At 46.4% G+C, this 21646-nt stretch overlaps 1 protein-coding gene across 1 annotated transcript in view; it reads right to left on the bottom strand.

Moving 5' to 3' along the window:
- The window catches only part of PTDSS1 (phosphatidylserine synthase 1), a 320734-nt gene that overhangs the window by 131315 nt on the left and 167773 nt on the right, over positions 1-21646 (bottom strand). The window contains exons 7-8 of the mRNA XM_086966028.1: positions 17771-17912; positions 13456-13568 (exon numbers count right to left, since the gene is read on the bottom strand). Coding sequence (XP_086822154.1) covers positions 13456-13568; positions 17771-17912 — 255 coding nt within the window. The remainder of the gene's footprint in view (positions 1-13455; positions 13569-17770; positions 17913-21646) is intronic.

Raw genomic sequence — 21646 nt, 5'->3', positions numbered from 1 at the left:
ATATGAAATTGAGAATGATTAGGAAAATACTACCTTTCCTACCGAACACGGCCGGGAAAACACTGGTCAGCTCACTAGTCCTGTCCTCCTTGGACTATTGTAACGCTCTAGTCTTAAATGCCCAAGTCCGAGTGACAAATAAGATGCAGTCAATCCAAAATGCAGCCGCACGAATGCTGGCTGGGATCCCCAAGTTCGCACCAGTTACAAACATCATTAGGGATCTCCATTGGCTCCCGATACGCAGCCGTATCAAATTCAAATCGCTGTGTATTGTTTACAAGTCACTCAATAATCAAGGTCCCCACTTTCTCAAACAGAATCTTCTCCATCATGTCCCAACCCGATCTCTTCGTTCCTCTATTCAGAACCTCTTGGCTGTGCCTCGCACTAGAACAGTCACCTGGGGCGACAGGCGTTTCCTGGTTGCCGCCCCTAGACTCTGGAACACCCTTCCTGCACATATCCGAGCAAGTCCCTCCCTGTTCACATTCCGCAAACAGCTAAAGACGTGGTTATTTGACCAATAGCCTTGTATATCTTCTTTACCCCAGTTGCTGATCCATCCCTTAATTAGCGCCGAGACGCCCACGGGTATTCACTGCGCTCTACAAATGTCAATAAATAAATAAATAAATAAATAAATAAGATAGAGGGAGGGCGATAAGATAGAGGGAGGGCGATAAGATAGAGGGAGGGCGATAAGATAGAGGGAGGGCGATAAGATAGAGGGAGGGCGATAGATAGATAGATAGATAGCGATAGAGTGAGGGCGATAGATAGAGAGAGTGAGGGCGATAGAGAGAGTGAGGGCGATAGAGAGAGTGAGGGCGATAGAGAGAGTGAGGGCGATAGAGAGAGTGAGGGCGATAGAGAGAGTGAGGGCGAAAGAGAGAATGAGGGCGATAGAGTGAGGGTGATAGATAGAAAGATAGAGGCCGATAGATAGAGTGAGGGCAATAGATAGATAGAGTGAGGGCGATAGATAGATAGAGTTAGGGCGATAGATAAGAGTGAGGGCGATAGATAGATAGATAGAGTGAGGGCGATAGATAGATAGATAGAGTGAGGACGATAGATAGAAAGATAGAGTGAGGGCGATAGAGTGAAGGCAATAGAGTGAGGCGATAGATAGAAAGATAGAGGGCAATAGATAGATAGAGTGAGGGCGATAGATAGATAGAGTGAGGGCGATATATAGATAGACAGAGTGAGGGCGATAGATAGATAGACAGAGGGAGTGCGATACATAGATAGAGTGAGGGCGATAGATAGATAGAGTGAGTGCGATAGATAGAGTGAGTGCGATAGATAGAGTGAGTGCGATAGATAGAGTGAGGGCGATAGATAGATAGAGTGAGGGCGATAGATAGAGTGAGTGCGATAGATAGAGTGAGTGCGATAGATAGATAGATAGATAGATAGATAGATAGATAGAGTGAGGGCGATAGATAGAGTGAGGGCGATAGATAGATAGAGTGAGTGCGATAGATAGAGTGAGTGCGATAGATAGAGTGAGTGCGATAGATAGATAGATAGATAGATAGATAGATAGATAGATAGAGTGAGGGCGATAGATAGAGTGAGGGCGATAGATAGATAGAGTGAGGGCGATAGATAGATAGAGTGAGTGCGATAGATCAAGTGAGTGCGATAGATAGAGTGAGTGCGATAGATAGATAGATAGATAGATAGAGTGAGGGCGATAGATAGATAGAGTGAGGGTGATAGATAGATAGAAACACTACAGAAAACATAAGCTCTTGTGATTTAGAAGGCCAAGATTACTATGGGCAGCCAGAGATTCAGGGTGAGGCAGGGCTTTAAGTGGGAATAAAAAAAACTTGGGGGGGTCTTTTAAACGGGTGTGGCCCATGAAACTAATTGCATTTATATAGTGGTTACTACCCTTGATGAGGCGTCAAAGAGCTTTTTCGGCGAGTAGTTCACCATGCTGCAGGGTTTCTTTGTCATATCATAGAAATTTTTACCAAAACATTTTGGCACGCTTTAGGAGCAGAGAACCATTACACACAGATTTTGTAGAGGCTGGACTGAAAGAAGCTAGATGCAGTGACCTCCAATAGCGATCTGCAGTCTTGGGGGCTGTTTCCTCACAGTCGCTGGAAGAGGAGCATCCAGTTAGCCAGTACCAGTGTATTAACTATCACGGACAATCGTGGTGCATATGTGAAGCATGAGATCTTCACAGCCCTGTTGGTTGTAACTTATCCAGATGCTTCTGACGTACCAGGAAAAAAACAAAGAACAGCGGTGACCGTCTTGGAACGGGACTGTCTTTTGGAAATAAGGTGCCCACTTAAATGGTGAAATGCAAACATTTCTGGGCCACACATTTAATGTGTGCACATACAAATATTGTGATGCTGTCCGGGTCTTTCTGCCTCAATATTCTGGAATTTAACTGTAGCATCAAAGAATGAGGGGGTTTAAGTTATTAATGAGAGGGGTAATGCAGACACGTACCCGACCGGGACCAGTTGCTGAGGAGGCCTCAGTGGAGATGGCGTTAACTGCTCAAAGAGCCAGCTCACAGCTCAGAGAGCGAGAGGGGGTGGGGAGGGCGATAGACCGTGTACTGCTGAGGGACGTGTGCTCAATGGGGCAGATTACAATAGGTGCCCCACCTCATACATACACACACACACACACACACAGGCCTCGGACAGAGAGAGGGGGGGGACAAGGGACAGGAGAGACGACAGGAAGGAGCACGGGCTGGGGGAGCTCGGGGGCAGGGAGGGGCGGCGAAGAGGGAAGGAGGGAGCATAGAAGAGAGAGGTAGAGATAAACACGACAAGCAGAGGCAGTGAGGGGGAAATAAAATAAAGTGAACGAGGGGAGAGAGACTTTACTGCAAAATGAGTGCTCAGGATTTCGCATAAAACTAAGCAGAATGCGGAAAGAAACACAATGTGAGTAACATTATGGTGAGCTGATGATTCCAGTATGTGTGTGGGGAGACACGGAAATCAATCAGCAACGCGCCAGTGACCCCCCCCCCCCCCCCCGCCCCCCACCCCATAGGTTTCGTTTATTTCATTCATAAAGATCCAGCTGGGTGAGTCCAGGACCCACTTATTCATCCACAACCCTACGGGAACAAGCTGGGTGGAGGAGGCAGCACCATTGTAGCCACGCCCCCTGAAATTATGCGGCAGTGATAACGTAGAATTATCCCCAGACGTGAGACTGGATCCGGAAAACTTTTTGCCACAGCATCCCTGCCCACCGGGTGGACGGCACCACGAGACTCCACCCGACGTTGTCCGCGTCTGTGACATCAGCGAGGATACATAAGTCCCAACACGACGTACCTATGTCAGTTTTCTTCTGAGAACTTTTCCGCGCCACAACGCTTAGTCATCACAAACAAGAAAAACTGTGAGAATATGGGAACAGCGTGCAAAAAAAAAATCAGCTAAACAAAAAGGGAAAAACGAATGGTGAGGAACAGCACCATCCAGAATAGTGCCAGGTACAATGCACCAAAAGTACTGGAAGGAAAGAACAGAGCACAGCTAATGCAAAGCAAGCCTGCAAACAAATACAACAGCCTCCCAGGGGGCAGAAAGCATATGAAAAATTGCACAGCAGACGAAGAAGTCTGCAACCACCGCCCAGAACAGAGAAGGGCACTAAGGCCAGAACGAAAGAGCAACGACAATTCATCCCCAGACAACACCAGCAGGGATAGAGATCTCCTAAAAGAGCTAGAGGTCGAGACCCGGCCAAGGGACCTCAACCCCAAGGACGGCAAAGGAGTCAGAAGTGCAAGCAACAAGAGGAAGAAGGACACGAGCAACCCCACACTGGTGACCAAGGTGCAGGGTCGCAGAATTACCCACAAAATCATCAACCAATCACCAGAAAGGAAGGAATGGAGCAAACAACAAGACGAGCATCCCATAAGGGAGGGAGTAAGAAAAGGCACTCGCAGGACACAACCACCCGGAGGCGGAGGCAGGCGAGTGCAGAAGATCAAAGAAGTGTCCTCGCAGAACGGGGAGGAAGTGCGGGTCGTGAAGGAATCTGTGGCTAGAATCGTCTCCACCAATACACCATTACCGAAGGTAAGTAACTCATACATCTGATAGAGACTACTAGCCGCAGATTCCTTAACGTAGAATAGATACCCTAGCCAGACCTAAGGGGAAGGAGGGTCTGCGAGAGGATCTCCCCAACCTAAACAAACACAGGGCCCCAATAGGGGGTGAGTCACAGGGACAGGGAGAATAGCCCAGTCCCCCCCAGGCAGAAGAGACTTCGCCATCTCGGAGGAACACCGACCCCACAGGGGATGCGTTATGAAGAAAAGAGAGGCAGCCCAGCCCCCACCATGCAGGAGGAAGCATGGACAAGGCGAAAGGGGGTGGCCACTGCACCCGAAGCCCAGTCAAGGTAACAGAGACCCCCACCAGAAGACCCAGAGGTACAGGCAGCGCAGAGGAGTACCGGGGAAGAAGGACTACCCCAAGACTCCAAGGAGAAGAGGTAGAAACGAAGACAAAAGCCTCCACCGGAAAACACAAAGTGAAGAGGGCAGCCGAACCTATCACAACCTGAAGTAGACAGACAAGACAGAACGGCGCCTCAATCAATAAGGGCAGGCGCGAAAAGAAAGACGTAGTCCCACAAGGCTCCAGCAGAACAAGAAGCAGGAGCGCCAGGCCCCACGTCCAGGCCCCTGGCCGCAGACCAGAAGAGCAGGCAGGCTCAGCTGGCCACTAACAAGCACCACCCAACTGAATGCCCAGACTACGGCGGGCTCAAAACAAAGCCAGGCCAGAAAAAATCCCGAACGAACCCTAGAAGGAGACCGTTCCGGACAGAACCGATCCACGCAGAAGCGCGACCAGACGGAAGATAGGAGTAGAAACAAGTAGGACAGACCAAGCCGAAAAAACACAGGAAATTATCCCTTCTGGAACACCAGACAGGGGACCAAGCCGAACTGCGGACAAAAGGGCAAAATCACTGCAGTAAAACGCTGTGGATGGCAAAGCCACACCCAGGCAAGACCAAGAAACCGCACCAGCGGAATACAGCAACACCAGGAAAGGCGAGAAACCCACAAAGGGGAGTCCACACCCTCCCAGCGCAAGACAGAGCTATACAATAGCTACAAGTACCCCACTTAGGGTATGATACGTCCCAAAGAAATCATGGGAACCACTCTTCGGGAAGAAAATCCTGCATCAGAGAACAAAACCATAAACATTGCAGCAGAAACAACAGAAGGCTTAGTAATCAGCCAAAAAGTACACTCTTGCCAAAAAGGGGCTGAACCTGCAGCCAACTAAAGAGAGGGGCCAACCAAGGGACCCAGAGGGCACAGCAAGCCACACAGAAAGTGCAACGGTCACTCCAAACACCAGATTTCAGGAGCAAGTGGGATAACACCTCCCACTAAGTCCCGGAGGATCAACAAACCAGCCTACAGAGGAGGAGGAGGAGGAGGAGAAGGACGAGGCCCTGCAAGAAGACGCTGAATGGCGGAGACCGCATGAGTGTTAAACGGAAGGACCCCATCAAAAGGCAAATCAACCAGACACTCCCTAATATTTTCAGGAAAAACAGCATCACGTAGCCAAGCATGTCGACGGAGAGCTACAGAAGTGGCCATAGCACGGCCGAGACAATCAGCAACATCCAAGACCGCACAAAGAATATACGCGGCCGACTCCCTACCATCCAACACATGGCTCCGCAGATCAGCACGGGCACCCTCCTGGGAGACATGAGAGAGAAGGGACTTCACAGAGTCCCACAGGCTGGAAGTAGCCCTAGCCAACACACACAGAGTGTTGAGCGCCAGCAAGGCAGCACTGGAAAAGACGTTACGCCCCCATGAATCCAACCACCGGGCCTCTCGAGACGGAGGGAACACCACCACAGGCAAGGACGGAAAAGCCGTCTGTAGAAGAGAACCTTGAGTAGAAGGGTGGAAGGAAAGGCAGACAGGGTCGTGCGGAGCCGGATCACCCGTGGCAGGGCGCCCCCAGAAAAGAATTATGGAGCGACGCTTCAAAAAGAAGGAACAGCTCCCGTCCACCAGAGCCCTGGTGGAGAATTTAGAAAAGGTTATCTGTAGGAAATGGAGTGACAGGTTCACCCATCCACAGAATGCCAGCGGATGTGGAAATAGCCCAAACAAAGGCAACACTAGCCTCAGTAGGGCGTCGCGGAGGAGAAAGTAATTCCTCTGTGGACGACGGCAGACTGAGCTGTCTGCCCCAAAGTCCAGGGGGGAGCGGACATCCCCGAAATAGTGGGGGGGATCCACAGTGAGTGGGGAATCTGAGGGGCCCCAGAGGGGGAGGAGGTCGGTGGAAGAGTCAGCCGCGAGCCACGGAAAGAAGGGTTCGAGGCTTTAGGCTGTGGGGATGGCGAGGAGCCCTCCCTGGAAGATGCTGGTGAAAAGGCAACAATGCGGCGCCCTGTTTCCGGGGAAGAAGACACCAACAGATTACAGACCTCTGGAGAGGCAGGCTCCTCAGGAGACAAATCAAGAACCCGATGCCGACATGGCTCCGTGGAGTCCACCACAGGCGCCAGATCGACATCAATCGGCGCCGGAATGGGCATTTGCAGCGCTGGGTCGACCTCTGCACACGTGCTCCCCATGAGAAGGCGGGGAGCACAGGCGGGGCCCGTACAGGCGGGGTCGACGCCTGTACGGCGAAGGAGCGGCGCCGAAAAGGATGCCGGCTCGGCCTCAGTCGGGGCAGCCACCGGCATCGAGGACCGAGAGGGACTCTGGAAAGCACGCCAGGTCCCAGCCTCCACCCGTGACTCCACCGGAGCCAGAGAGGAAGGCTCCCGGCGCCGAGAAGGTGCCGGCTCGGCCTCTGGTGAGGCAGCCGTCTGCTCAGGTGACCGAGTGGGAGGTCACCTGAGCACATGATGGAACAGTGGTTGTTGGATCAATGATTTCGAGCCAGTGGACCTAGCCCAGATTAAGGTAGGAATTTGTCCATTACGAATCTTTTGGCTTCCAGTTTGAAAGCAGTCGTTGGGGAGATTCTGTGTACTTCCGGTGGAAGAAAGTTCCTTATCTTTGGGGCCGCGCCAGAGAAGGCTCGGTGACAAGTTCTCTTTTTGCCAAGGATGAGAGGTTTCAGGAGGAAAGTGTTAGCGCTTCTTGAGGCTCTCCCACCACAGGATAATTCAAGCTTTTGCACTAGGTACCTGGGAGTTTTGAAATGCAGGGCTTTATGCATCATAACGGCAATCTTTAACTGAATTCGAACTTCTTAGGGTAACCATTTGAGAGATTTTAGGACTGGGCATATGTGCTCATTTCGTTTGGTACCTGTGACCAGTCTGGCTGCAGCATTCAGTGATGCCCTTAGTGGTGCCAGGGTGTATTTGGGAAGGCCACAGAGCGTAGCGCTGCCCTAATCTAGCCTCGGCGAGACTAGTGCTTGGACCACCTGCTTGAAATCCTTTTGTGGCAGGAATGGTTTGATGTTTCTCAGGGTCCTCATCAAGTGGTTAGCTCCCTTACACACATTGCGGATATGATTTTTCGTATTCAGGTGCTTGTCCAGGGTGATTCTGAGTGATTTGGCTGAGTCAATGATGAGGGGGGAGCAGTTGAAGGCCGTGAGGTGATTCAGCCAAAGGTCTAGCTTTGGGATGTGGTTTGGGGGAGAGATTACAAGGAATTCAGTTTTGGAAGTGTTGAGCAGGAGATGGTTCTCAGTTAACCAATTTTGTGTTGCCTGTAGGGTAGTGTTGAGTTAGATGATGTCATCCGGGGATGAGATTTCCAAATAAAGTTGTGTGTCGTCCGCGTACATATGGTAGAGAATATTCATGGAATTTAGTGATTTCACTAGAAGTTCCAAGAAAAGGTTGAAGAGCATAGGAGATAGGGTGGACCCTTGGGGGACACCCATGAGTACTGGAGAGGGAGTGGTTTGCCTTGACTCTTTGTGATCTGTGGTGGAGGAAGGAGGAAAACCATTGTAACACCAGACCCGGAAAAGCCATCCTGTTCTTCAGAATGGATAGGAGGTTGTCGTGATTAACTGTGTTGAATGTGGAGAAAAGAAACGAGGATTAGGAGGCAGGAATAATTTTGGTCAAGCATTTTTAAAATGTCATCCAAAAGGTGCGTGAGAGTCGATTCGTTACTGTGCCCCTTCCGAAAGCTGGATTGATGCTGGTCTAATAGTTGGAAATTCTCTGTCAGCACAAAGTTGGGATTGTACGCATTTTTCCAGAAGTTTGGCTAGTATAGGGATGTTGGAGATAGGGCGGAAATTATTAAGGTCCGTTTTATCTGTGTTCGTTTTTTTTTGTGTAGGTGACACCCGAGCTGCTTTTAGGCAGTCTGGGGTCGTGCCTTGTAATGGAGAGGCGTTTACAATCCTTGTCCAGGTGGGGATGAGTACATTCTTAATTTCTTTGAAGATGGCCGGGGGCAACTGGTCACTGAAGTGGTTAGATGGATTGATGTTCTGAAGAATCTAGTTGATGTCTTTTTCACTGAATGGGGTAAAGGTGCCCCAAGACGCATTGTTCTAAGTGATCAGACTGATTGGTTTGCACTCATCTAAGAGGTTAAGTGATGGCAGTAGAGCCTTCTTAGAGGAGAGTTCAATGGTGATGAGTCTTGATTTCTCATTCAAGAAAGAAGCAAGATCATCGCTAGAAGGTGGGATGACTCCGGAATCCGAGTGGTTTGGGCCTGCCACTGATTGCTGTTTGACCAATTCGAAAGGTTTCTTGGGGCGGTTTGCAGCTTGATCAAGTTGGTGTCTGAAATAGTCTGCCTTAGCGCTCTTGATTTGTTTGTTATAGAAGCTCCTAACATCTAAAAGGAGTTTTAGTTGTTCCAAGGAGGGTTTGGATTTCCAGGAACGTTCAGCTGCCCTAAGGTTGCGGCGTTCCGTGTTTAAATTGTCGTTGTACCATGGTTTGGATATTTTTGTTGAAGAGTTTTTTTGTTAGAATGGTGCAATGTCATCCATGATGTTGGAGATGGTCCAATTGTAGGAGTCAGTGAGTAACTGAATATCAACCAAGTCAGCTTGGGAGGAGAGGGCAGATTTACAGCGGGCTGCTAGTTCAGTTGCGTTGATTGATCGGAGGTCCCTTTTCCAGATCTTTGATTTCGTTGGTTGAGCCTTCCTCATCGACACCTCCCTGTTACTATAGAAGAGGATGCAATGGTGGTCGGACCAATCGCAAGGGGTAATGGTATCCAATGTGATGGTCTGCCCTTTCGAGATAATGAGGTCTAATGTTATTCCTTTATTATGAGTTGGTTGGTCAGAGCGCTGGATCAGCTCATGATCATTCAGAAATGCTTTAAGGCAGTATACAGCCTGGTCATTGGGGTTAGACCACTGAAGGTTGAAGCCACCAAGGAAGATTTGGGGCACGGTTGAGTCAACATTGCCAGAGATTACTTCCATTAGTTGCTCAATAAAGGGGAGATTGTCTCCCGGGGTGATAGAAAGTGTGAAGTTTGCAAATCGGCAGGTTATTACTTGAGATACTGAGACAAAGGTATTCATAGGAGGAGGGCGAAGGGGACTCCAAGTGAGAAATCGAGAGTGTGTTCCTATGAAAACAGCCTAGGCCACCCCCAGCTTCAGAGCTCTGTCTGGGAGGTACTAGGAGATCTAAGAGAGGAGGCGGAATTTAGCCAAGTTTCAGTGAGGATAATAATGTCTAAATCCATGTATTGGATGAGGTCGAAGATGTCTTGGGCGTGTTTACTGGCTGACCTGCAATAGAGTAAAACACATTTAAATTGTGATGGATTCGTGTGGGAGGGAGTCTGGATGACGTTCACTCTCGTGGGGTTGTCTTTATTGATGACTCTAAGGTTGTGAAGAGGTTTCTCAAGGGCTTTATGAATATGTTTCATCCACTACGTTTGTTATGATACAGAACAACCTTAATTTAGTTCTAACATTTCTGATGGGGTCTCCTTTTGAGCCCCTTCATAGTTAGCAGTTACGACTATTGAATATTAAGACTGTTTATCTAGAAGCTATCACTTCGGCGAGATGTGTCAGTGAGTTGTAAGAACTGTGCATATACCCCACTGTTGCTACTTATTTCCTGACAAGTTGGTTCTTCACACCAGAGTTGTTTTCCTTCCAAAGGCTGTAGGCCCATTCCTCTGGGTTACCCCATCACCCTTCCTTCTTCCTATCCAACACCAAGGAGGAAGAGAAACTTCACAGTCTGGACCTGAAAGGGGCGGTCAGTTTCTATATTTAGCACACCAAGGATTTCCGTAACAAAGGCCATCTCTTTCTAGGGTACGCAGGAAACAGAAAATGCAAAGCTGTCCAAAAGAGGACCTTATTGAGGCAAATCACCTTAAGCAAGAAAATGTGTTATGCCTTAGCACGAAAAGAAGCACCTGAAGGCATAAGGGCTATTCCATCACAGTCAAGTATTCCATCTTGGCCTTTACAAGAGGAGTCCTTGTGACTGACAGCTGCAGCATAGGAGTCCCTTTACACTTATGCTAAGCACTACTGCTCAGATTCAGAAGAGTGACAGGACAGCCATTTTGCCCATCTGTCCTCCAGGACTTCCTCGTCTGACCATTCCTTTAAGCCCCTCTACCAAGTGGGGTACTGTTTGGAAATATATTCAAAAGGTGAGGAATCTTTTGGGAACGATCTTTCTGGTCGATACTATATCTGCAGATTACTCCCCGATGCCACCCTTCTAACCATCTTGAAGGATGGTCATCAGCAATGCTTAATGGAGTTCCAACAGTTTACTGTACTGCACTTAAATTTATATGATGCTGTTGTCATCATTCTCCCACACTGGCATGAAAACAATTGATGGGAAACTGATGCCTGCATGCCGGGTTTGAGGGCTTTATGACTTCGGTGAAGTCACAATGATGTTGCTTATGTTGTCGATGTGGAGCCAGCTCCCCCTACTGCGTGGAAGAGCTATAGAACATTTTCTGGATCCAGTCTAGTGCTGGGTATTCAAAAGTTGAAGAATGTGCAGGTTGTCACTTTAAGAACTCGAATTCCTGTATATCAGTGAAACATCACGCAAACGTCTCACTTCTGTATACAGTCAGGCACAAGGCTGAGGACAAATAGACACTTCGGTCTCCACAGGTGGCAAGCAGGAGACAAAGCAGCAGAGGTACCCAAAGGGGCTGTAGGGAACTTGCTTCCTTAAATCTAATAGTTAAGTACTGTTTAAAAGGGGCCCTAACACAATGGACAATAAGTGTATTCTCCTTGTTGTAGGAACTAGTAAAGTCTTCAAGCTCAAGAAAGGCTACTAAGTCTATTTGTGAAAGTTCTAATGTGTGCCAAAGGAAGCTGATATTAATGTACAACATGCACAAATAGTCAAAAGTGACCTCAGCAAAGTACTTCCTCAAAATTCCAAGGCAGCAGAGTCCCTTGCTTCGGAGCAAGGGGAACAATGGCACGAGTCGGAGCAACATGCCCAGCTTGGGGCTAGAAGGTTGCTGTGGTTCCAAAGGAATAACCACCTGGACGTTTACGGGCAATGACTCATTCCTAGAACAAATTCATATTTCCGCATAGACTGTTATCATATCATGAGGAGTTGTATATAAAGTTTGACAATCCAACTGAAAAAAATCATTCAAATGGATAAAGGGCTTAGATGAAAGTGGAATTTCAATAAAACACGAAGGAAATACCACGCCACCATTGTACGAGAACACTAACATACAAAAAGAGCAAATAATATTCATGCAGAGAACGTGCAATGCCAAAGCGGAGCTGACTGGAACAAATATGAATGATAATACTTTAGAAGAAATCGAGAGATCAGATGAATTAATCTGAAATTACTTAGTAATCTAGATGTATCCTCCAAAAAAGACATTTAAGTGCCGCCTGAGAAGAGGTGGCAAACTTCGAAATGCAAGAGTTATTGTTTGTGACAAAAGATAATGTTTACAAATTCTTAAAAGAGAAAACCTGCACTAAACAGCACTGTTAGAAACACACGGCAGTGAAGCAAAAAATTATTTTAAATAAATCAATGTAAAGTGGCGGCATCACAAGAGAGCAGGATGAACACATATTTGGACGTTATGATGTAAGCAGAAATCAGCCTTAGCACGCCCATGATTGCACATTTTAGCAAGTGCTTCATACGAAGGTTCACTAATACTTGGATACCTATATGCAGAAATATGTATTAAAACCAACTAAAGATTTCTAGCGATCCTTTGGTAAACAACAGTGATGAAAGAACTTTTTTTTGTTTTGTTAGTTTCACCCTAAGTAGCATAGTCACCTGAACGATGATACAAGTAGTCTTATCATTCTTTAAACCCAATTTAATGTTACCAGAGTTGTTGTAACAGAGGACCTGTAGGACTTTCGGACTGAGTTGATACGTGCTGACAAGACAGAGCACAACGACAGAAAGCACAACAGGAGACAACTGATGTTTCCTCTGTGCTTTTAGAAACAGCACAGCACCAGTGTATGCTGTAAGGGTAGCACATATGAAAGCTGTTTAATGAAACTGAAACCAAAATACCAACAAGAAGCAGGCCTGACTGTGTCAAGCTGCAATGAATGCACCAGTGTTACCTGGATCTGGGTAAGTGGCATTGCCCATTTAGACAGCAAATGAGTGCAGTGGCCCTCACACAGGTGTCAAGGCCTCAGTAGCGTTCTAGGTGTGGAAGGTCACACAAGGGCAAATGTCATTCCTATGGATGGGGATTTATAAAGTGCTGCATACCGCTTGCTGTTTGGCTAACTGCTGAGGTAGTGGCTTCATTTGCTTTACTACATAGCAAGGACATGTGGGACCCTGGAAAAAATGTGTAGGTAAATTCTAGCTAATTTAACAGGTATCACTAATCACCAAGTGGACAGCCAAGTAACCTATGACAAGTGGGGTGAAGATATTTTCCTAAATAGAAGTGAATGTCCTCAAAGACACTGTATGGAATTAAACAGGGCCCCTAGCTTAGAAATCCAAGCAAGAAGCAAAAGTCCTCCCATATAGTCAAGAAGTGCAAGAGTTATGATAAATAGCATAAAACTGAAAAGCAAGTTGTGGACAATGGAGCACCAGTTCCTTAAACAACTGTCCCTGGAATTTTTTGTTACCCTTAAGATCCCAACATAAATTACTTATAAGAAACTGGGTTGCATAGTAAATTGTAACTATGTGTTTGCCACCGACTCCTAAGTTTTTTCATAAACCAGTAATTCAAGACTGTTAAAAACATAAATGAATCCAAATACAATAGCTTCCCTCCGTTGTCCTCAGATGTAGAAAATATTGGTAGGGTATATATTTTACACATCTAATAATTGCGGTCTGATTCACTATTGTGCTACTAATATATTCACCTACTCTTGAGCATTTACATCTTGTGATACCAATGAGGACAGCACATTGCCACAACAGCATCTGGAAGGTACTAACCGTACAGTCGGTGCAGTAATCACTCCAATGAAGAGAATCCGACACCAACTCAATGCATGACTTGCTTGGAAGACAAAGATATGCTTTAAGAAGAAAGTGTTCAGCTCAGTCAGCTACAAAACAAAAAGGCAGCACACATTTTATTTAGTTTGGAAACACCAGTATGACCGTTTGTTTTACTTAAAGCACAACATATTAACACTCACACACACCAAATCTCCCCCACCCACTCCCATAAGCCTCTGGGATCACACTCTGTGCTGTGCTGCACTTGGAGTCTTTAGTTAAGGGGAATGCGGAGTCAAAACAGTCTATTAATCTGTTGCTGAATAAAGTGATGACCTGAATTACATCAATCACATCAATGCAGTGATTTTCCTATGTCGTGAAGTCACAAGCCAGGAACTAAATAAGTTAAAGTCATACGTGTATTTTTAGAATTGCATAATTCATGAGTAATGCTCAGAACATTAAAATCAGAGTCTCTGCCCACAGCACAACAGATGAAAAGGAGAGTATTGTGAAAAGTGGAAAGACTTTGGAAGTGTATTTCGGAATCAGTCAGTCTAAATAAAAAAATATTTGCTGCTGTTTCTCTGAAAGTCTTTGCGTGAAAACTTTGAAGATAAGTTAGTCAGGAGCTTTAAGCAAGCATTGGAAATGCAATAGGTCTCGCATTAGGAAAGTTTGAGCTATTGGTATTCTAAATGACACTTTTTATTTATGTGTTGGTTTTGAAAGTAGCAAAATTAATAGCTTTGTCAGTTACAATGTCAATAGTTTTAACTTTTGCAAATGTGACACCTATAGCATTTGTAATGCAATGTGTGTTGTATTTACGTGACTTAGATGTATTGATATTACAAATAACAATGGCTTTTAATTTTGTAAATAATTAATACTTAAATAAAAGTTAATGTAATTTATAATGGCAATAGCTTAAACGTTTGTAAATAACTTTTGTGAAGATTATGTTCAGTGTATTTTATTGTGACGAAAATCCAAGAACATTGCATTTGCACCTAAACACACACAGAGCCACACACATATAGATGTGGTGGTGGTGGATCTGGGGGATATGGTGGTGGTGGATGTGGTAGTGGATGTGGTGGTGGTGGTGGTGATGGTGGATGTGGGGGTGGATGTGGGGGTGGATGTGGTGGTGGATGTGGTGGTGGATGTGGTGGATGTGGCGGTGGATGTCATGGTGGATGTGGAGGTGATGGTGGATGTGGAGGTGATGGTGGATGTGGTGGTGGATGTGGTGGTGGATGTGATGGTGGATGTGGTGGTGGATGCGGTGGATGTGGTGGTGGATGCGATAGTGGTGGTAGTGGTGGATGGGGTGGTGGATGTGGTGGTGGTTGTAGTGGATGTGGTGGTGGTTGTAGTGGATGTGGTGGTGGATGTAGTGGTGGTGGGTGTGGTGGTGGTGGTGGATGCGGTGGTGGTGGATGTGGAGGTGATGGTGGATGTGGTGGTGGTGGATGTGATGGTGGATGTGGTGGATGTGATGGTGGATGTGGTGGTGGTGGATGTGGTGGTGATGGTGGATGTGGTGGTGGATGCGGTGGATGCGGTGGTGGTGGTGGATGGGGTGGTGGTTGAGGTGGATGTGGTGGTGGATGTAGTGGTGGTGGGTGTGGTGGTGGTGGTGGTGGATGCGGTGGTGGTGGATGCGGATGTGGTGGTGGTGGATGCCATGGTGGATGTGGAGGTGATGGTGGATGTGGTGGTGGTTGTGGAGGTGATGGTGGATTTGGTGGTGATGGTGGATGTGGTGGTGATGGTGGATGTGGTGGTGGATGCGGTGGTGGTGGATGCGGTGGATGTGGTGGTGGATGCGGTGGTGGTGGATGCGGTGGTGGTGGTGGATGGGTTGTTGTTTGTGGTGGATGTGGTGGTGGATGTAGTGGTGGATGGGGTGTGGTTGTGGTGGATGTGGTGGTGGTGGATGTGATGGTGGATGTGGTGGTGATGGTGGATGTGATGGTGGATGCGGTGGATGTGGTGATGGTGGATGAGGTGGTGGTGGATGCGGTGGTGGTGGATGTGGTGGATGTCATGGTCAGGTACCTGATGCCAGGTCATTCCCGGCACTCTGCTCTGATGCAGAAGCAGTGCGCGACCATTCTCAATGGGGGGCAGACAGCAACAGGAAGGGTAAGGAGGGTGCAGATACCTACAGCAGTGGGGGAGGGGGTGTGCCCCCAGCAACAGCTACGTAAAGTGTCAAACTCGTTTCCCTTTTGTGTGCCCCCTGGAATCTCCTCAACTCGGCATACCATAACTAAACGGATTGCAGCTGCAAACGAAAACAACGAGAAGTGAACAGTCCTCCCAGATCCCAGAGATGTGCCTGACTGCGTGATAGGAAGGGGGAGAAGCGAGCCAAACTGAGATTTGTAGAACGCGATTTATTCGCAATTAAATATGTGGTTTCGAGACATTCCCGCGAGTTACTTATTCCATCAAGTAACAGAGACTGAAAAAGAGTTCAGCAGAAAGAATAGTTTTTTGGAATTTATTGAGAGTGCGGTTCACAGGCACTGTGTTTTCTGGAAGCAAATTAACCCATTTTCTTGGCCCCCTCTAGTTCACGACGAGCTGAAGAGAGAGAGAGAAACAAGACGGAGGGCATTGCTGTGGGGAGGGGGGAGGAGAAATGCGACACAGCAGCACTTCACACGGCAGGCTGGCCGTGAAACTGAAAGCACGGCTGGCCGGCCGTGAAAGCCTTTGATGCTGCAGGGGGTGGAGCGGCACCAAGCTGGGCAACAGATGGCTGACAATTTGATGCTGTGCACGCGCATTTTAGGTCAATGCGCTTGCGCATTGACCTAAAAGCGCACGGGCACAGGACCAAATCGCCAGTCAGTTAAAGTCTGTTTAAAGCCCTATAGTCTCGTGACCTCAATGCTTGCGCATTGATAGGTCACGAGACCTAAAAACATAACTTAAAGAACAAGATGTAAAACAGCGGAGTAAGCTAAACGATCTAAAAACCCACAGAGCCATGGTATCAGCATAATAAATATCAGCTGTGGATACTGTAGCAATATTGCACTATCCCAGAGAAATTTTGATTTATCACAACCAGCATTACTGAAAATCGTATTTGCATATGTATTACAAATAGGCAAAGAGTGTGGACATTGCCACCATGACATTAATTTATTGGGTATTTGAGTAGCATCTTTTGCCCATCTCAATCGCACTGCTAGCAGCAGCTTGTGTGCTTTGCTGTTTTTTTTCATAAAATTATTGTTTGAGACGCGGAAGGACTTTTTCACACCTTCCTGTTGAAAGTAGTTGGATTCTTATTTTCATCATTTCTCTAAGGAAAGTGTTTTCTCATACTTATATTGCTGTTCTTTTTATTCTTAAATCAAACTCTAGTTTTTCTTTCGTAATAGCCCACGTGTCTGTTGTGTTTTTTTGTATCGCAGTTGCTGTATATCCCCGATTACTGCCTTAAAGGCATCCCAGGTGGCAACTGCTTGTGTATCTTTGTAGTGGTTGATGTTAAAGTATTCTTCTATTTGGTCTTTCATCTACTTTTCTGTTTTAAGTATGGATGAATTGAATTTCCAAGGCTCCCCTTCCTGTAAGATTCACTCCATGTAAAGTCCCATATTATGGATGCGTAGTCTAATAGCATTGTCAGGTTTACCTCGATTTTGATTTCTGGGTCAATAGTGTAACTGTCCCTCCATGTGGTAAATTCTGGAAACTATTCTGTGACTGTGTGAAAAGAAGGTAAATTCCTTCTCTGTAGGGTGTGTTTCCCTCTATAGGAAATTTAAGGGTGTGTAGTATAATCTAGTCTGGAGTGTTTGTGACATTGACCCTAGTGTGTGAAGATCTAGTGGGTGTTTATCCTTATATGGGTGATGTACTATATTAATGTCTCCCACCCAAAGAACTTCTCCTCTGTCATATAACCAATGTCTTCCAACCTATATCATTGTGTAATGTAACATACTGGCAATTCTTCACTTTTCGAACCTCTAGATTCAAATTTTCACTTCATAATATGTCTCTCTTTCCGACCTCTTTTAGTCGGTCTCATTTTCCAGGTTTGGGAGTGCATAGGAAAGAGCCTACACGCATTTACGGGAGCAAGTGTTGTTTCATTCTAATGACTGGTAAAGAAAAGCATATACAATCTGAATACTAATCACAGGCTAAGATTTAACCGGTACTTGTAATAGAAGTCATCCCCTGCAAGATTGGCAAAGCATCTGTGCAACAAGCACACAATGTAACAGAACTTTCATCAACCGACAGCAAATTTTCCATAACGTTTGTGCACCTGCCAGATGATCATGAAAAGATACACTCCGGCCACTCTTTGGAACGAAGACTTGGGATCAAACCACCGAACGTAAGTCCAGCTTGCAGGCGTGAACTGCAACACAGCTCTCTTGATTTTCCCTGTGGTTGTGTGAATATCTCTTGAAATGGAAAAGAAAAAAGTTATAAGGAGGAATGCTAGTACTAAGCACAATCTAAAAAGGCAGTTTTTTAGAAGTAACAATTAAAATGTTCGCACTGTTGTAAATATTATCTGATGCTGGCAAAGTGGTAGCATGATGCATTTGACCACAGCTGAATAAATGGGAATGCCAAAAGTAAAGTGTAGTTAATATATTGCTTACATTGCTCATTACAACATTGGTTTTCTCGTACAAATCGTTTTAAAAAAAACCTCAGATTTCAAATATGAATTTAAAATACATTACAGAATGCCAAGCCCCTCCGCAAAATTCTCTCTTCCTTCGCAGCAGCCGGTGATTTTCCTACCTTCATATTATCCAGATAAACTGAAAGCACAAACTAACAAAAGATTCCTCACCTTTAGAATATTTCCCAGGGACAAAAATGGATCTAGAAGTTTTCATAACAGTGCTCTGGTGAGCGGCTTAGTGGTGCCGTGAGACTTTGTATTGACTTTGTTCCTCCTCAGAAGTGACTGAGTGAAGCTCCATAAAAGCTCCACCCTTGCGCGCCGGAGTCATTTTCTTGCTCGACTCATTCCACAACCTTATACACTGAACAAATCAATTGGAGCTACAGGTGTCCAAATCTCTAAGTTGGGACCATTTTAGATGGAATATATACCAAATCAGTACCTACCTAGGTGGAGGGTCTGTGGAGTTGGCTCAGACAAAAAAGTCCTGCAGGATCAAACAGCAAAATGCCCTTCTCATTAGACCTGGCTGTCAAGGCAGCAATGCTTCATGAACTTATGCACTGACGTGGCTTGACATATGTCAAGGACAAGAATTCCGAGTGTCAGTGCGGTGGTGGCAGACTTAGCCCTGGTGGAATTGGATCTCAGACCTTCCAGAGGCTGCTTGTTGGCCAAAGTGTAGCAGATGTTAATGCAGAATGCTATCCGCCTCGACAGAGTACTTTTCTGTCGCCCCAGAGAACGCCACAAAAAGCTCATCACCCACCCTAAGGTCGATGTAAAAGCTAATGCTCCAGTCCATTGAGTTCCATCTCTTTTGATGGGCCAGGCAGAACACTAGGAGGGTGATAGATTGCCTAATGTGAAAAGAAACAAAACTTTTGGTAAAACGGCCTTAAAAGGCTGACATGTCCCTCAATGCCAGTTAGTCAAAAAAAAGGTGGTGCAGGATGGCTGTACTAAGAGAGTCTGGATCTCACTCATGTGATGAGCTGAAGTGATCCCAGTCATACAGTTTCAAGACTCAGAAGACACAGCAAGCAGCTTGAAGAGGGGGCACATGAGGAATGTCATTGTCAAACACAAAAGAAACAATAAAACATCCGAAAGTTTGGTTTGCAAAGGTTGTGAGTTGCAGGCTCCACGCCAGGCCACAAACGTGCCCCAACACCTCATATCAGTGGAAGTCATAGAGGGGAACCCGCCAGCAAGGATGACATCCACAAACGTAAATGCTCGACTGAACAAAGTAAAATTCCGCTGCTCAATCTCCATGCATGGAGATGTAGATTGAGCAGGTTCGGGTGCAGAACCCGGTCCCGCTGCTGTGAGAGAAAATACTCCCGAAGTGGTAGCCTGAACGGAGGACAGATGCTCATGCTCAAAGTTACAGGAACCACACTCTCCTGGCCCAATCTGGAGCCACTAGGATGAATTATGACCAGTCATTCTTCATCTTCAGAACTCTGGAAAGGAGAGGCAGTGGTGGAAAGAAGTCCAGTGCTCCATTCTAACTCGAAATAGTCTCCTATATAGTGTGTTACTGGGAACTTCAGAGCATATCATTTTTACGCAGTTCAGTCTCAATAGTGGGGAAAAGATTCAGGCAAGGTTCTCCCCACTGTCGAAAGATGCCCTGTGTCACTTCAGGATGCAACTGCCTTTCGTGATCCGCCAGCTGAGGTCTTCCAACCTGGTGTTTAAAGATCCTGCCAGATGGCTCAAGGTCAGGGAAATGCCTCACACTACAGCCAACTCCAGCAACATAGACCTAGACCCAGTACCCCACTCCACCCTGATGGTTGTAGTACCACATGGCGGTTGTACTGTCCACAAGAACCTGCACAAGCCTTCACCTGATAGACAGAGGGAAGTCTTTTAAAGCCAAGTGGATGGCCTGCAGCTCCAACAAACCTCTAATCTCCAACACTCCCAGATGGCCTACCCAACCCAGCAGTGACCAATTCGTTACCACTGTCTAATCTGGGTGGGGAAGGGAGAGGGGTCTACCACTGGTCAGGTTGCGGTTGAGCAGCCACTGCTGCAGATCTACTGCAGTCTCCTCCAAAATCTGGATAATATCAGTCAGGTTCCATTGGTGCTGGGTCCGCTGACACTTCAAATCCTACTGCTGACCTGGCATTTGCCACCTGACGAAGTAGAAAAGTAGGGTGACAGGGAGGGGACTGGGAAGATTGGTGCCACTTATGACCCGCATATTGTCCCCGTCCCCAGCTGCTAAAGGACCTGGGTGACTGCCCAGGGACAGGGAGCAGAGGGGTCAGTGCTGTCTAAACACCAAACCCCTAAAGCAGCCCTGGAAGTAAGGGAACTGATAAGGGAACTGCTTAGCAGGAGTCAAAAGGCATTAAGAGTACGCCATGGCCCAACTTTCCTTGAAGTACTCCTGGGCAGAATCAGCTTTTTCGCCAAAAGGCAGAATGCATCAAAAGGCATATCCTTGATGGATGTCTGATCATCTCCGTAAAAAGCCTGCAGATCTCATTCACACATGGCGTCTGCTTGCCTTAAACAGTTGGTAGTATCCAAACCGGCCCAAATTATATATATGGCCACATCCTAACCTTGCTGAATAGTTTGAGCCAGTTGAGCCAAAGAGACCCTGAACTCTTCCGGGTCCAAAGGCAAGATCTCACTAGCCAAAGGGCATGGATAAAATGGGCTTTCAGACAAATGGCACTGACCGACCTCAAGGCTCGTCTGGCTGAAGGAAACATCTGTTTTCCAAATGCCTCAATAAGGCTCAATCCTTTTTAACTCCCTGTAGGGGGTATTTTGCAGGAATGGATATGGATTTACCATGGTGGAACGAAGTAGAAACACAAGAAGTATGAATACATTATAAACATTAATCCTAATTCACTGCTTTGTAACCTGCAATTGATTATGTTTACAAATAAAAAGGGGACATCATACTACTGCAAGAAACCAAAATGGACTCCACTCAAGCTGCCAAACTTAAGGACCTCCAGTTCTCAGATATTGCATGCTCAGACACATTAAGAAAAACAGGGTGCTAAACCTAATAGCTAAAAAGGCTAGAATTGACCTATTCTCAAATCTCACTGACACACATGGGAGATGGATTATCTCCAAATTATCGAAAAGCAACAACGAATTCTGTGTTAACACTGTATATGCCCCCACTAAAGACGAACCCTCATTCTGGGATGATCTTTCGACACAACTTGAGAAGATACCAGATTCTGCCACAATCATACTAGCCAGGGATCTTAACTTACCACTAGACCCTTTACTGGATAGGAATTCGAAATTCTCATTCCACCCTACTAAATCATAGAAGACCCTAAATAAACTGTACACCAAATGTAACCTGATTGATGCCTGGAGAACTCAGAATCCCACTTCCCATTCTACTCTTTTGCCCATAATTGCTACTCACGTATTGATTACGGTATACTCCAATCTCCGGCAACTCTTTAAGTAAAGTTGATCAAACTACAATCGAACCTA

The sequence above is a fragment of the Lissotriton vulgaris genome, chromosome 4_1 (assembly GCF_964263255.1).
Source record: "Lissotriton vulgaris chromosome 4_1, aLisVul1.2, whole genome shotgun sequence".
Lineage (NCBI taxonomy): Eukaryota > Metazoa > Chordata > Amphibia > Caudata > Salamandridae > Lissotriton > Lissotriton vulgaris.
Note: the sequence above shows the minus strand (reverse complement) of the source record. Positions and strands in the feature narration are given on the sequence as shown.